Genomic DNA, 15,996 nt, shown 5'->3' with positions numbered 1-15,996 from the left:
ATAGAGGAGCCTACATAATTTTTCCTTCTTTTAATATAAATTGTTGAAGTTCAGTTTTAACTTTAATTGAGAGAGAACTTGCAAGGCATGTAAATATCCCCAGAAAGCAAGTTTTAAGTTCTCAGGCCTTTTTTTTTTTTTTTTTTTTAAACTTCCTGGCATACTGGAAGCTTCCTGAACCCTGCAGCTGCTCCATGAATTTTATGGGCATGTCAGCTTCCTTGTTAATGACAACAGTAGATTGATGATAATGTCTATTTTGCTGAGCAGCTGTAGGAGGCTCCTGTGGTCTCCAGCTTTGAGGCAGAGCTGTCAGGGATCCCAGCATGTTTTCTTCAGAACCATACCTTGCAATCAGGAAAGGTTTTGTTTTTGGGGGGGGTTTAACCCAAGATATTTTGATTTGAAATGTACTGAACTCACTGACCTGTCACTTTTTTTACTTCTTTGGAAACCTTCTCACTGGTCACAGTTCCCTCATAATCTGGAGGCTTTATTAATGGCTTTTCATGCATGACGTGAAGTATGGGCCATTTTTTCCTTTACAGCACAGCTTGTAATAAATACCATCTTACTGTAAAATAACATCATTGAGTCAGAGGACTGGAGAGAGAGACAGTCAAGGAACATGATGATAAGCTAAACAGACGAATACTCCACATTTGAAAGTTTATCTAAAAAGATCCCAACCATACAGTTCATCCAGTAAAAGAGATCACCCACAAAAATCCTTGCCACTTGCACTGACTTAAATAAAGATTTTTCTCAAAAGAGATCTTAAACTAAAAGTAGAAAACATGCAAACTCATGTACTACACACAGTTTTTTTGTGGCTGAGTAACAGGCATTTCAGGTTCATGTGTGAGAGCATGAAGGGTGTCCAATCCAGCCACCATTGAAGAGTGTGAAGATATATAAATCAGGCTGTGGACCAGCGATAAACCTGTTTAAAAGGGAGGAACTTTTTATGATTGTGTCAGCTGATCTGTTAGGTAGAAAACTGAGCTGGGTGGCAGAGTGTTTTTGTGTGTGCTTCTATCGCACAATAAGTGGAAGCTTAACTGGGACAATTACCTTATAATGAAACAGCTGTTATGTTCCTGTAATTCAGCTTCTGCATATTGCAGGATGGAGTGGACATGCAATTACAGTGGTTCAGCGTGAAGCATAGTCAGTTTAATTGTTTCCTCTGCCTTCAGAGAAATAATGGTATGTGATCCAGGTTACGTTTGTAACTTAAAACAACTTTTTCCTTGAAATGTAAGGTTAGGTTCTGAGTCATGATCCTGCAGGCTGAAGTAGATTCCACAACACATTCAGCAACCACAAAATTGAGGAATGTTGTGGGTGGCACTTACTTATGAATGAATGAATGTGTTATTTACAGTAGATATTGAAGTGACAAGTGTAGCATAGGAACCTAAAAACAACTGAGTTATTTCTATAATTCAATCAAACTGTGTGATTGCACTAAGAATGTTTCATCTAGTTTAATATGCCAATCTTCTGCACGTACTTACAGAGGATCATGTCTGCTTGCTGGACTGCATTGTGGTTGATCTGCAGGACATGGACATCTTTGCTGCAGAAAGATATCCCAGGGAGGGTTCTAAGGCTGTGGAGAACACCGGTACAGATCTCATCTTCCCTTCCTACTTTGTCAGGCAGGCGGGAGGAAGCCTCTTAACAGAACCGTTTCGACTGAAACTGAAAGTAGAGAGAAACTTGGACAAGTGAGTTTAATGTGGATAATTTCATACTCGTGACTGAATGCAGATATTGTAAATAAACTCTCCTGTGTTTGAATTACTTTAATCCTCTTCAAACTACTTTTCCCCTGTCCTTTTTTTATTAGCATTTTTAAATATTCCCACTCGTGAAAAAATCCTCAAAGGCTATAGGTTAAGTTGTTATAATAAGAAGTATTTAACATTATAGATACTTTGCAGACAGTTAAGAAACTTCAAATCTAGATGCCAAGAATTTAACTCCTCAATCCACTTGTAGGCACCTAAATAAGATCCTTCATTCCGGAGGCATTGAGTATTTGCAGTTGCCATTGACTGAATTTGGAACCGTATATGCCATCTTAGAAAAGCACTGTGCAAGTGTCATGAAAATTGGTACCAAAAGTCTAAGCACAGTTTAAGAGCTTTAAAGCTGGGTATACCTTATTTTATGGAAGTTTCTATGTTCAGGGGTGTGAGACTTTCCTTTTCTCCTTTTTCCCCCATCAGCAGGACCTCTACTCTTAGATTGACCTTATTAACTTTATTTTTCCACCAAAAGAGTTTTAAATTATTCTCTTCCTCTATTATTTCAAGGCTGCTTGCTCCAGTTCCCCTGTGGTCTGCTGTCTTAATCAAGGGTGGGCAGTTATTTTGGGCAGAGGGCCTCTTACTGAGTTTCAGAGAGCCATTGAGGGCCGCATGACAGGCAGCCCAGGGCAGATTAATATTAATTTTCTACATTTTTTAGGGGCCCCACAGGCCAGATAGAATGGCCTGGCAGACCGTATTTTGCCCACCCCTGGTTTTAATGCACCAAGTCTTCTATCACATAGCTTTTAGACTGAATAAAAATGGTCAGGAAGTATCGAGAAGAACTTCTGAGGAGACAGCTTTCAGCAGCAGCCAGTGTAGAGCCATTAAGAAATTATTCCATGTTAAGCGTTCCCATTCACCTCCAATCTTCTGGTGGTCTGCCTCTCTCCCAAGCATAACATGCTATAGCAACTTCCTCCCTAAACTGTTGACATGGTTAGTATACAAGGTGGATGCTGTTATGCTGTAGTGTTTTAATAAATGAGTTTTGCATGTGTTCCTCTTTTCTTTTTTTTTTAATATTTATCTAGAATAGTGGTTTTCAATCTGTGGTCCATAGACCTTTTGTGGTCCTCAGACTGTGTATAAGGGCTCCACAAGAGATAACTATGATCATTCAAAAGTACGTGAATACTCGTACATATAAATCCAAGGGGCCTATGCCTCTGTTTAAAATTTTCTAAAGGAGTCTGTACCTGCGTTTGAATTTTTTAGGGGTCTGCAAATGAAAAAGGTTGAAAAACACTGATTTTAAAAGTATTCAATAACTTTGGTACTTGAAAATTTATTAGTAAAATTTTCAAAATTGCCTGACATGCTAAAGACCCAATGGGTGTAGACAAAACGGGGGCCCTAAATTTGAAGTGGTGGGTTTTTAAAAACACTGCTTCAATTAAGGGCCCTTTTAAACTCCCATGTCATGCACGCACCTGAACTTAACCTGCCTCTCTGGCAGCGGGGAGGAGAGGGTGAGCTGCCTGTGGGTGGAGCAGTTCCTGGGTTGCTGGGTGGGATTGGTACTTCCCTCCGCAGTACTTCCCTTCCTGGCTTGGGTGGTCCTGGGGGGCATCGCAGCTGCCAAGGGAAGCACCAGGCCCCCGCACAGCTCAGACATGCAGGCAGGCACCAGTGGCGGGGGGAAAAAAAAGAGATCTTGGGCAGAGCTTGCCTTCCTGGGCTGCTGCCAGGCTGCCTGCACAGGCTGCCTGCAGAGCTCCTGAATTGCACAGAGCCTGGTGCTTTGCTCCGCAGCTGTAGGGCAGCAAACTAAAACTCCTCAGAGGAGTTTTTGCTGTTCCCCAAGTCATTTTGCTACTGTGGCTGGAATTACTGAGCAATATACGTTGATGCGTGCAAACACCAACACCATTAAAGCAGTGCAACAGCATTGAACCCGCTTTAAAGTGTCATGCACACATGTCCCTTGTTTGACTACACACAGCCAATGACTTTCAGTGGGAGTTAAACACCCAAGTTACTTTTGTGCTTTTGAAAATTTTACTCTTTAATGGAATGAACGGGCCAGTGATTTCTCATTTAATTTGTTGCCGTCTCTGAGGTGTAAAGATTATCTCCCATTTTTTCATGTCCCGTTGCAATCCATACTTTCTGCTTTATCTTTTATCCATAAATGCTGCAGTTCAGTCCGTGAGATGGAATTATTTCTGTCCATGTTAGGTGGTGTGTTTGCATTCCAGGGCAGGAAGTATTACAGTTGAAGGGTTGTTTTTTCCAACCTGTTTTTTTTTTTCTTTTTGTAGGGAAATAAGTCATGCAGTCCCAGACATATCAATTCATGGTAATCTATCATCAGTCCATTGCTCCCTGGATTTGAGCAAATATAAACTGATTCGAGGGCTTTTAGAGAACAACCTTGGGGAACCTACAGAAGAGTTCATGAGACCCTATGATTTGCAGGATCCAAGAATTCATGTGAGAGAAACTGTGACTTTATGTAACTTAAATTCCATATGGAAACATTTGGGTCCTGTTTGTTTAAGAATATGCACAAAAATCTTTTCCTATGCTTTGTTAAATGGCAAACTGAGTTTTACTGTTAGGAGGAAGATTTTCTCAGCAGAAGAGTGGCAGGTTATAAAGTTCTCTCTGTTGATATATTTTGGGAATCCCAAGTCCTTTCACAAGCGATTAGAAGTATAAAAAAGGAAGCATGTTCTTATCAGTTTCGTCACAACATAACCAGTTACTGTATTGGTAACTTCCTTTTGTTTAGGTATTTTGTGGCTGGGTCCTGAATATTTCCTGTCTGTAAGGCCCAACATCAAATGCAGCAAGACTGGATGGAATGAATGAGCATCTATACACACACTCCAGAGTGGAGGGGGATGCAATTTAATTAAAGTGGTGCTCAATGAGCTTTAGTAAAAGCGGCGCTGCTGCCATTTTGAAACACAGGGGCGCTGAATACATGCGCCACGGAGGCTGCTGCAGTGTGCTAATTGGCACACTGCAGCAGACGCGATTCATTCATTGTATTATAACCGTGTACATGGAAAACTAGATGGATCAACAACATTTGACTGTCCTATCTATTCAAGCTAAGTTAGATTAATCAAGTCTGCTCTAATGTGTGCTAATTAGCATGTGTCAGAGCAGGGGTTTGGGACATGTATAGGTGCCCAATATGCCTTTGCCCTTATTTTTGGGGAGGAATTGCTGCTGACTGCATTATTTCTTCTTTCAACTTTGGGAGGAGGGGAGGGATTCTATGTCTTACCGTTCCATGGCACAGTTATCCCGTCTTCCATGGAGACAAAGCCATGGTGCAATGAGACAAAGCCATGATGCAAAGCAATGATTATGTTCTAGAAAACGTGTAGCATGCCCTTTAGATTTTACAACCATTTGGCGAAGTCCCCACAACACTAACCTGTTGTCCTTTCAGGGTTTGGTGAAACGTCTGGCATGAAGGGTACTGTATTAAGAAATAAACATGTTGCATAGGTAACCAAAGGGAGGGAGGTCCTGATAGAAGGTACTTGGAACAATTTGACATTGTTCTTTTAAAAATACTAGTCAGCACTGTCCTGGAAACTGATTACATTTATTCTAGCTTTTGGTTATAGTACTGGAATAAATTTTTTTGAAGTATGCTAATAAAACTCAATTGAGGAAAAGCTAGAGGACATAAAACGTTCATTAGGAAATCCTAAAATCAAAGATTGGAAATAACGTTGATGTTCTATTTTCAGACTGTGCTGAGCGGTGAAGTGTATACCTCTATGACTTTCCTCATAGACATGGTCAATGTGAGTCTGGAACTGATGGATCCAAAAGGAAAAGATGGACGCAGCTCATTAGCTCGGTATGACTGTAGCATTTTAAAGTAATAACTTTTTTAATGTTCCATTTGTGTGAGAGTTTTTAAAGGATAACGGATTATAGCTTATTGAAATATATAACAGCTTATATATGTGTGCAGTATGCGCAAGCTGAAGGCAGTCCGAATTACAAGGTTTCATGGAAAAGTACCATTTTGCTACTAAAGGCCATCGCTTAATAGTTAAATTGGCCTACAAAGTTGGAGGCATCAAAAGTGCCCTAACCCCAGCAGGTGTGAATTTTCAGGACTCCTGGCAACCTGACGGGTTCAAGTCATGGGTAAGCTACTCATGCCTTTATCCTTTCAAAACAAATGCAATATAGCCAGTTTACGGTACACAGGTTGGCTTTGGGTTTTCACCTTACATATCCTTTCCACTTCTTTCTTTGATATGCCTATGCAGTGTGCCTGTTATATGTCTGCCTAGACCACTACATTGTAGGCAACTGTATTTCAGTAATGTTAAATGAATTAGACGTTGCTTGAATTGTTTTCATTTAAAATTACCTCTATTCTCTATTGTTATGAACTACCATTAATTGTAATATTTATGCAGATGAGCAATATAGTGGTGACAATGTTTGTAGCTGATGCTGGTATTCAAGTTCTCGCAAAAAACCCCTTTGTTTATATTTTCTATATAGGTTTAATATAAACAATCCAAATGACTGATAGGAGAAAAATGGTTTGGAAGAGTCCTAGATTAATTATTTTTTTGCTTTTCTGTGTCAGGTTTGACTTCAAGAAATCCAAGCTGCTTTTTGAGAGTTTTTCAAATCAAGCAAAATCTGTAAATCTGGTTTCCCATTCTATGATGGCCTTTGACACTCGATATCCTGGACAGAAGAGTACTCTCAATGTACCCAATGTATTCAACTGCATTTTTCAGTCATCAAGGAACACTGCTAATCAAGGAGCAATACAGATTGAGTTGCATTTCAGGTAAATGAACTTAGGACCTTTTTTCCCCCCCCTTTGTAACATGTCAGGATATGAAATGGATATTGGAAAAATAAGTGCCTACAATAGGCAGTTACTTTTCTAATATCTCTGGCTTTAATGCAGTAGTTTCTTAATAACCTAAGTGATAAACCCAAAGTTGTTTCTTAAATCTCCTTGTTTACCTGTATAAATACTTACTTTGAAATCTGCAAGTATATATGCATTGATATAGCTAAAGGCATAGGCTCTGATGAATCATTGCATATGACTTGGGGTGAAATCCTGGCCCTGTTGGGATCTCACTGACTTTGGTAAAGTCAGGTTTTCAGTACTGCATCAACTGGATTTGTATGAGTGGATGAAGAGGTGTGCAATCAAATTTAACCAGCCTGTTTGTTTTCTTTCTAGAAGTCATACCTTTAACTAATGTTTCAGTGTTATAAATTATATTTATCAATCCCCCACCCTTTGTTAGATGGCAGCAGTCTTACTTCTTCCTTACAAATTGAGATACATGCTTGCACTGTTTAATTGCTTTAAAAAAAGGATTGCCTACCTATTTTGAAGTCTTTAGTCTGTTATAACTTTATTTTAAATTATTCATATGTGTTATACACCAGTTAAAATACATTTCCAGTAGATGTCACTCTTGCCTCTTTTCTGGGAGTGAAATGATCTAAAGAGAAGGTGCCTTGTCTATAAAACACAATTGCTGTGCTTCCTGCTGCAAAAGGACATTATTCCTGTAGGTTTTGTTCATCTAATCCTCCTTGAATGCTTGAGAGCATCCTAATTATAAGGTTTTGTCCTGTTCTAATTACCTGTTGTTCAGAAACGGATAGGAAATTTGATTTGAGGTAACTTGTCATGATCTATATCATGTAAGGAAAATGTATGTAGTTTGACTTACCAGCATCTAGGGTTCTGCATCTCTTATCTTCTATGGGTGTAGTGCTGTCTACCTCCGGTTGGAAACTGAAAGTCCACGGGCCAAATCAGACAGGTGGAGCCATTTGTGAGCGTGGGGAGGTTTTGGCAGTATTTAGTAATGGGCTTTAGCAGCAGTCACTTTCTTGTACCGCTGTAGGGAGAAGCACTAGCAGTGACTGGGTCATAGCACCTACTCACTCACTTATAACCTGAACTGTCTCTCTCTGGGCCACAGCCTAAAAAGGTTGCTAACTGCTGATCTGGCTGGTTAGTGAAGTGGGAAGAGAAGCAACACTCTTATGATGTATTGTGCCTGGTTCTAGACACAGACCTATTGTCTAAAATTAGGCAAAGACAGGTCACTTGACCTCCATCTTTCAGTCTTTGTAAAAATTTGTATGATCTCTGTACAGACATGCAATTCATTTGTTCATGAAATGCTTTGAGATCTTCTGAAAGTCTCAAGAGCAGTGAAATATGTTATATTTTAGTTCAGTTTGTGATGCACAAGCTTTTTTGATAGTTTGTTCTTTTTATAAGACTGTAATAGAAATCTGTATAAATTTACTGTACAGGTTCAAGCAATTAATTGTATTGTAACTGTGTACATGGAAAACAAGGTAGATCAACAACATTTGAGTTAGAATAGCCATAGCTGTTTAGCAAGCAGTTATTTCAGAGGTTTTCAAGGTAGACTTATTTGGACCCTAAGGGCATGAACAAACAAATATTGCATTAAAAGCAGGGGAAGATTTATGATGCTTCACCTGCTCTGCTGCTTTGTATGTCTGCTCCTATGCTCCATTTGTTTGCCATTTAGATGGATCAAAGGGTATTTTTCATATTAAGATCTTTAGCTTTGGTCAAATCATATTCTAGGAAATTATGTTTTGATATTTCAGGAATTTTAGCTTTAATTAAAAATGTTTCAGAGCATGAGGACAGAGACATCCGCATTATACTTTTTTTAGTGCTGAGTATATACTTGGCACTAGACAGAAGCTTTTGCGAGGCTTGCTAATAGTGTTGTAGTGGCTTCTGCCATTGGAAGTATCCCGGAAAGCTAAAGGATTTTACTTAGGAAATAGTACATAGACATTGCATCTCACAGAGGAATTACAGCTCTCTAGGGATTTTTGTTGTTTAGACTATGTCTGATATAAAATTGATTCATGGTATTTGAATATTGTAATATTTTTTTCCAGTTAATATGACCAAACCACAATGGGCATTCCAGATGATGAAGTCAGATTTTTTTCTATCCCTTTAATCAGCTATTCAAAACGTGTTGCTAAAAGTTCTGTAAGGGTAGAATTTTTTTTTTTTTTCAAGTGACAGAGCACCCGCCTGTGATATGAAATGAAGTCAGGGTGTGAGAGGAGACCTGCTATATGTCCAGTCCTTTTGAGAGGCACTGAGCTAGGCTGAAATTTTCATATACGGTAACACCCAAATTTGATACTGAACAGATGTCAAAAAGTAACATTATATTCTAAAAGTTAACATCACGTATAACGTGAGTACAGACTGTTTTCAAGGTGGTAAGAGTGATTATATAGTATATGAGGACATTTTGGCTCTCCTGTTAAGATTTTTGTTCCTTGTGTATTTTGATGGCATGCAAAGTCTTTTGGTCTTTTGTCTCAGGTTTGTGTGCACACAGTAAGCCGACACATCTAAGTTTTTCAAAGAGCTGTAGGATCTGTTAAGAGTCCCAAAAGACCATTTGCAAGTTAATTATATTTGCACAAGATAAATTAATATTACTCGCTACCCTGGAAATGTAATATCAAAGTCAGTGTGGAAGGTTAGGTGCCAGAACTGGCAAGAGATTTTGAGGCATATTCTGAAAGGTCTTTTTTTCTCTTTGACTAGATCTACTAAGGATTCGTCCTGCTTCACTGTTGTTCTGAACAACCTCCGCGTGTTTTTAATATTTGATTGGCTGTTCCTTGTTCATGACTTTCTACATACTCCAAGTGATTTTAAAAAGCAGGACACTGTCACACCTCAACAGCACAGTTGCAGCAGTGAAACAACCGTCCTTCCAAAAGCAGTGAAGAGTGGAGTAGTTACAAAACGTTCTTCACTCCAGGTGTCTAATGAAAAGCAGCTGGAAGTCAGGATTAACGTAACAGGTAAATACATGCTGCTTTCTGCATACATAAAGAATAGGCAGTTTGCCATTACGAGCTCTCCTGTTTAAATATAACAGAATAATGTTAAAGCAATAAAATATCAGGTGGTAGAGGAGCAGATGATAAAAAAACCCCTCTATTGCGCTCTTAAAAATGTTTAAAAAGAATGTTTCTTTCATGCTTAAGTATGTGCCATTTATTTTGGTTAGGCACTGAATTTGTGGTGGTTGAGGACATGTCATGCTTTGATACCAGTGCAATTATTCTGAAAGGGACTACTGTTCTCACTTACAAGCCCAAATTGCTGGATCGTCCTTTCTCTGGCAGCTTTTTTGGTATTGAGGTAAGAAGAAACAATCCTGGTTTTATAAAGCGTTTAGTCAAACACTTGGTCAATTCAGTAATGTGCCCTGTTAAAACCTAAATATGAAAGATTTCACAGTGGAATACTTTGCCGTTTGGTCTGTTTTTCCAGACTTTTTTCTGACTCTGTCAGACTTCCTTAGTCTCAACGGTAGTACAAAAATGGTTTCTGCTTTGCTTCTGCCACCATGTTCAAGTAATTAGTTAAAACTTCAGAACACTGTTAGTCAAGTATATTTTCTAAGTGACTTGGCCTCCATACATTAACTTACATAGCGCCAAAATCTGAAATGGAACTGCTCGACTATTTTTTTTTTTTTTTTTTTTCAGGTTGGAGACAACATTCTGGGCAATGCCTTTGATAAAATTAATTTATGTCTGTGGAAACTTTACTTCTGAGCAACAATGTGTATTATAATTGTGTATGTGCAAATATTACACAATTTGTAATACTTAACTCATGTATCCTTAGTCTTCATGTTAATGTCTTTTAATACAGATGGAAGTTATTAGCCATGCAGTAGCACTAAATCTAACTATCCACCATGGAATAAAAAACACCATTTGGATTTAAAGCTTGGTGTTTGATTCCTCAAAATGAGGGTCCTGACTATGGTTGCGCTTCAAAACATTTTTGAAAAATTTCCATTTATTCATCTTACAAATGGTACTTAATGAAGTATTTGAGATTTTCAGATTTGAAGTCTGAAGAGAAAGTCCACATCAGTCTAATAGTTTCCTTTGTGATAATGATAAAAGTACTGAAACACTAAATTACTGAGTGCTTAATGAAAGCCTTTTTCCTTTAGGCCACCAGTTCAACTCCAGCTAGGAATGATAATTAGTATCTGATGGCTTTATAATGGCATGCTTGAAATCTGTTTTTCCATCTATTTTATCCATCAACAGAAAAGCTACCACTGCAATTAAGAGTAATTGAATAATGTACTGATATTTCTATTAGGGTCTGAGAAGTGAACGGGTCATGAAGACTGATCTAGTCTACTGTTTCTTGTCCTCCGTTCTCAGTGGTAGCTTTTTCTCAAGTATGGGTGAAGCATTGTGGGGAAGCCTGCCTTGCCAGTCTGTCATGTTTTGTGGGTGACATAAATGTCCGAGGCAGTGACTCTCAACCTGGGTGCTGTGGCACCGTGGGATGCTTTGACCTTTTGAGGGTTCTGCGAGGTGCCGTGCAATGACACCCCTGTTAGGTGTGCAAATATGATTTACAAGATTAACTCAGAGATTTCAAATAAGAATCCAGCATCAAAAACATTCTGGTTTGTTGTTGTCTTTCTGAGTTTTTGCAAAAGAATTGCTCTATTACTTTTTTTGTAATCAAAAAACGAGTGAAAGTTTAGAGTTAGCGTTTTCCAAGGGGTGCCATGAGTCTAAAAAGATTGCGAACCATTGGTCTAAGGGCCTCAGTCAAATACCTTTCCTAAATTTAGGCAAAAGTATTTAATTGACAGTAGGACAAAGACCTTAGTTTATATGACATGCATTTCTACAAAACTGTCAGTGGATTTAAGGATGAAGTAATAGGAAAGGGGTTTCTTAACACTAATATATTTGGGAAAGCTTTCTTGGTTTGTTTCATCTGCTTGTTCCCTTTCTAAATGGTGATCCCCAGAAAGAGACTTTGCAAGGTTCACTGTGGCAGTAGAAGCAGAAAAATACCCTGTGTGTGCAGTCTTTGATTTTTCTTTCCCTTTTTCCTCCCTCTAACTCGTCCACCTTTCAATCATTTTAGGTGTTTTCATGCCGCTTGGGAAATGAGCAAGACACTGCACTGTCTATAATTGATCCTGTACAAATTCAGATGGAACTGGTTGGGAATTCTGCATACCCAAGTGGTTCAGGATTGCTGGATGCCTTCAATAGTGAGGATTTTCCACCAGTTCTAGAGGTATTACCAAGAATATAAATGAAAAAAATTGTCAATCTAAAAATATTTAGGCTGATGCTGAAGACTCCAAAACGGTGCTTTTTCACATGGGTAAGAAAAGAAAAGGGTAATTCTTTAAAAGAAATATAGAAACAGGCACATGGACATTATTTTGGTGGTAAGAAAGGAGTGATTTCTGATGGTGTTTTTTAATTATTAGATATATTTATTAAAGAGAAGAACAACAACAGCAACAATCCATTACTGCAAAAAACACAAAGCTGTGACTTAGATTCCCTATGGTAACTTTCTGGTGTATGATCATAACTTAAAGTACTTTCTTTTGTAAGTCTACCTGTTATCATGGCTTGTTAAAAAATACATTTAGAGCTATTATTTTTCCCCTTAAGCAAGCAAGCAAGCAGTCCATCCCTGGTTTGAGACTTTAAAATAAATGTTACCAAACTTCTCCCTTACTGAAAGATCTTCTGCATGCACAAATAGTTTATCTTTTAGTTGATGGCCTGAGGCCTTTTAAAGTTTATGCATTATTGGTTAATTAGAGAAACTTGGCAGTTTTAACCATCTCCTCTGTTGTAGCTTTCCTCCTAGAAACGTGTTGCTACAAGATACAGTATACAAAAATTACACAAATAGAATAAAAATGGTGACTTAAAACTTTAATCATACCAGTTTTTTTGTTTCATTTAGATTCAGTTGCAAGCATTGGACATCAGACTGTCTTACAATGATGTCCAGCTGTTTTTGGCCATTGCAAAGTCCATCCCTCAGCAAACTAGTGCTGCCGTGCCTGACTCTTCCATCTCAAATGCTGAGGGTGCTGCTAGTAATCTTTCCAGTTCATCTTGGGCAAATGAGACCTCATCATCAACATTTGAAAGCAGAGAGGCATCTAAACACACATTAGATCCTGTTCTTGGTATGCCTTTAATTATTAGACCAAAACCATTTTCCATGCTTTAAGGAGACTTCTGTGAGAAAAGCTGGATGTAACGTTTAACAACAGATGCTTGTAGCTTGGTTATATGAAATCTATATTTCATCAGTTTAGGTATGCATATGATATTGTTAGATAGTCTGCTTCCTGGAAGTAGATTACTTAATTTTAGTTTATACTTGACTTGAATCATGATGGCCTATCTTGATACATTGGCAGGATGCAGTAATGCTTAGGTAAGAAACAGTACAAGGGAAGTGATGTTACTTTAAATTGTTTAAGTAAATGAAACATTGGCCTTCCCTACTCCACTAGCAAGCTTTTATTGATGTTAGGCTTTGCAAACGATTAAAATGCATGTGCAGTTGTAACTTGCCAAAAATAACACGATATACAAGACTGAAAATGGCTATACCTTCTTCGCTGTTATTTAGGTAAAATAGAACTGAAAATAGATGAGGAATCTTTCACTGCATGAAAGGGTTTAATATATGGATCCAAGAACAGTTAGTCCAAACTGTAATTAAGTGCCTGTTTATATGCCTAAGACGGTTGATTTTTAGCCTGGTCTAAAATACAAAACATTAAACAAGTTGTGCTTTTTGGACTGAAGCATCCCTGAATCCGTAATACTTTTTTTTTTTAAAAAATAAGTACTTGGGGCTCTCAGAATTGTATCCATTTTTAAACAAGAGGACATGACATTTTTAAGATAAAAGCAGGTAGAGCAACTACTTTATAAAAACTAATGCTTGACTTAATTACAGAGGTACAGCTGGCTCGACTTCAGGAACTGGGATTTAGCATGGATGACTGTCGCAAAGCACTTTTAATTTGCCAAGGTAATTTCAGATTTGTTATATGTAGTTTTAGTTTGGATTATGGTTTCCTGTCTTGGTACAGTGGAACAGTCAAATTAGCAGCTACTTGAGATGTAGACAAGTGTCCTCTACCTATTCTTTTACCCTTCTGTCACTAAAATAAGGTTTATATCTACTTCCTTCAAATACTTTTATTTTATGCCCTATTACTATGTATATCTTGAACTGTGTTCTCTCTCATGTGTTTGTTGATTTACAAGTTTCTTCTCTGAAAAATATGTCTCACTTTAAACATGATATACTTCTCTGCCGTGCCGTAGCAGTCCCTCAACACTGATCACTGTTTTGCTGAAGTTGTATATGGATTATCCTCCTTCTCGTTTACAGGCACTCAGATTTTAATCCAACAAAATGCTGTATTGCTCTCTAAAGATATAACAAATAGTCTTCATGAATATGAAGTTATTTCCTAATTGGAACTTTCCTTATTTTCCTGACATTAAACACCACTTTAGCCATTTGTTTTTGGGTTTTGTAGGGAATTGGTTTAATTGCTTTGTACAAATACTTTTTCCATCAAACACATATTAAGTATATGGGTTTTTTGCTTATCTTTTAAGGCCAGTTGAAAAAAGCAGCAAGTTGGTTGTTTAAGAATGCCGAACCTTTGAAATCCATTTCACCAGCCTCTCGTCGAGATGGCCAGGGAGCTGTGCCAGTTCAGTTTGTTTCTGGAGTGGAGATTAAAGCAGAAAGCATATGCATTTGTTTTATTGATGACTGCATGGACTGTGATGTTCCTTTGGCCGAGTTAACTTTTTCACGTGAGTTTCTTGCTTGCTTAATTGTCTTTTTAATCACTTACGTGATTGAAACAGTGGTTGGCAACATTTTCTAGCAGTGGACCAGAATCACCCGGTTTGGGTCCAAGGCATACTGATGTTAAATCCCGGCTGCCACTACTACTGAAGCTGATTTTTCTCTGCCTATGTTGCAGTCAGGTAGCAGAGTACTTAAGTGCTTGAATGGCCTCTGAAGCCTCCAGATCCATGGCTGGATCCAGTGGCCCAACAGCCCAGATCTGGCCCATGGCTCCACAGCCCAGATCCGGCCAATTGCTGATTTCTGCTTTTAAAGAATCCTTCTGTACCTGTAGCTGTATATGTTCCTAGTCTGCATTTCAGTCTGGGAGCACCAGAAATATTTTTTTTAAAAGAATATTTTTTGTGTACTTCCTCTGCAAAGTAAATCTAATTGAACAAATATGTTCACTGTGTAAGTGAAGAATGGGTGGTGAACGTGAAATGGTATTAGTCTGGATAGTGGTTGGGTCTAATACAGATCAGGGCTGTTTGTAGGTCTAATACAGGGCTGTTTGCGTTAAACAGTGAACAAGGGCATTGGAAGTTACTACTCCCCCTTTTGCTGCCTTCCCTCCTCCTTGTTTCTGAACTCAAAATGCGTTCTTTGTGAAAATGTGATTTTGGCGTTCACTAAGGACTGCCCACCTTTGAATAAAAGCCAAGGAGTCAGGGTTTTAATATAGGGGTTTTTTTTCCCCTGTTAATTTTCTTTTTGCATTAGTAGGTTCTCTAATATAAAGTCTGACAGAAGGATGTGGGAGGCTGTGTTCTATTAAGAGGTAGATAATTAAGCCTTTATTAGGGAAGGAAGCTGGATAACTGTCTATCTAGACTTCTGGCAAAAGCTACTCAAGTATTTTATGTGTAGATTGCACAGAAGAAAGAGAAAAGAACATTTTCCACATTAAAATAACGTGTAGTTAAATCCTTCGGGACATTACCTTGCAGGGTTTATAATGTTTGTTTGCTTTCTGATCACTGGTCCAGGACAGAACTTTGGGAAGTTTATAGGCACTGATAGCATTTGTACCGGTCTCCCTGAAGTGTGTCTAGCTCTCGAACTTCAAGAGATACTGGACCTTAAAATTCTCTCATGGCAACTACCATTTTGTGGTGTTTTCCTTCTCTTCTGTTGCACCAGACTTCTAGCATCAGCATCCTGCACGATAAATTAAAGATAGAGAAAAATGATTTGTGGTGATTGAAATTCAGTGTTCCTAGTTATGTTCAGATGACATTTATTCATGGTGTTTGAATCCAACAGTGTTGCTAAGTTCATGATAGCTGAAAAAGGGAGTGGAAAGGTTGCAGTGAGATGCAGACAGTTTTTTGTATTGCTGCTGGACCATTGGCGAGCAGTCTGCTCTCACAATGTACCAGTGGCCTGCCATAATTATTATTATTATTTTTTTTGCCATGCTTGACC

At 38.3% G+C, this 15,996-nt stretch overlaps 1 protein-coding gene across 9 annotated transcripts in view; it reads left to right on the top strand.

The window, feature by feature from the left end:
• Positions 1–15,996, top strand: part of VPS13D (vacuolar protein sorting 13 homolog D) — a 183,906-nt gene that overhangs the window by 42,360 nt on the left and 125,550 nt on the right. For all 9 annotated transcript variants that reach the window (XM_019541549.1, XM_019541552.1, XM_019541550.1 and 6 more), the window contains exons 27-36: positions 1,523–1,733; positions 4,085–4,256; positions 5,537–5,649; positions 6,400–6,609; positions 9,415–9,677; positions 9,887–10,020; positions 11,794–11,949; positions 12,640–12,868; positions 13,654–13,728; positions 14,328–14,531. In XM_019541549.1, the coding sequence (XP_019397094.1) occupies positions 1,523–1,733; positions 4,085–4,256; positions 5,537–5,649; positions 6,400–6,609; positions 9,415–9,677; positions 9,887–10,020; positions 11,794–11,949; positions 12,640–12,868; positions 13,654–13,728; positions 14,328–14,531 (1,767 nt within the window). The remainder of the gene's footprint in view (positions 1–1,522; positions 1,734–4,084; positions 4,257–5,536; positions 5,650–6,399; positions 6,610–9,414; positions 9,678–9,886; positions 10,021–11,793; positions 11,950–12,639; positions 12,869–13,653; positions 13,729–14,327; positions 14,532–15,996) is intronic.

This window comes from Crocodylus porosus, unplaced genomic scaffold (genome assembly GCF_001723895.1).
Source record: "Crocodylus porosus isolate Cpor-Errol unplaced genomic scaffold, CroPor_comp1, whole genome shotgun sequence".
Taxonomy (NCBI): domain Eukaryota; kingdom Metazoa; phylum Chordata; order Crocodylia; family Crocodylidae; genus Crocodylus; species Crocodylus porosus.
This window is presented reverse-complemented; position numbering and strand designations above follow the sequence as displayed.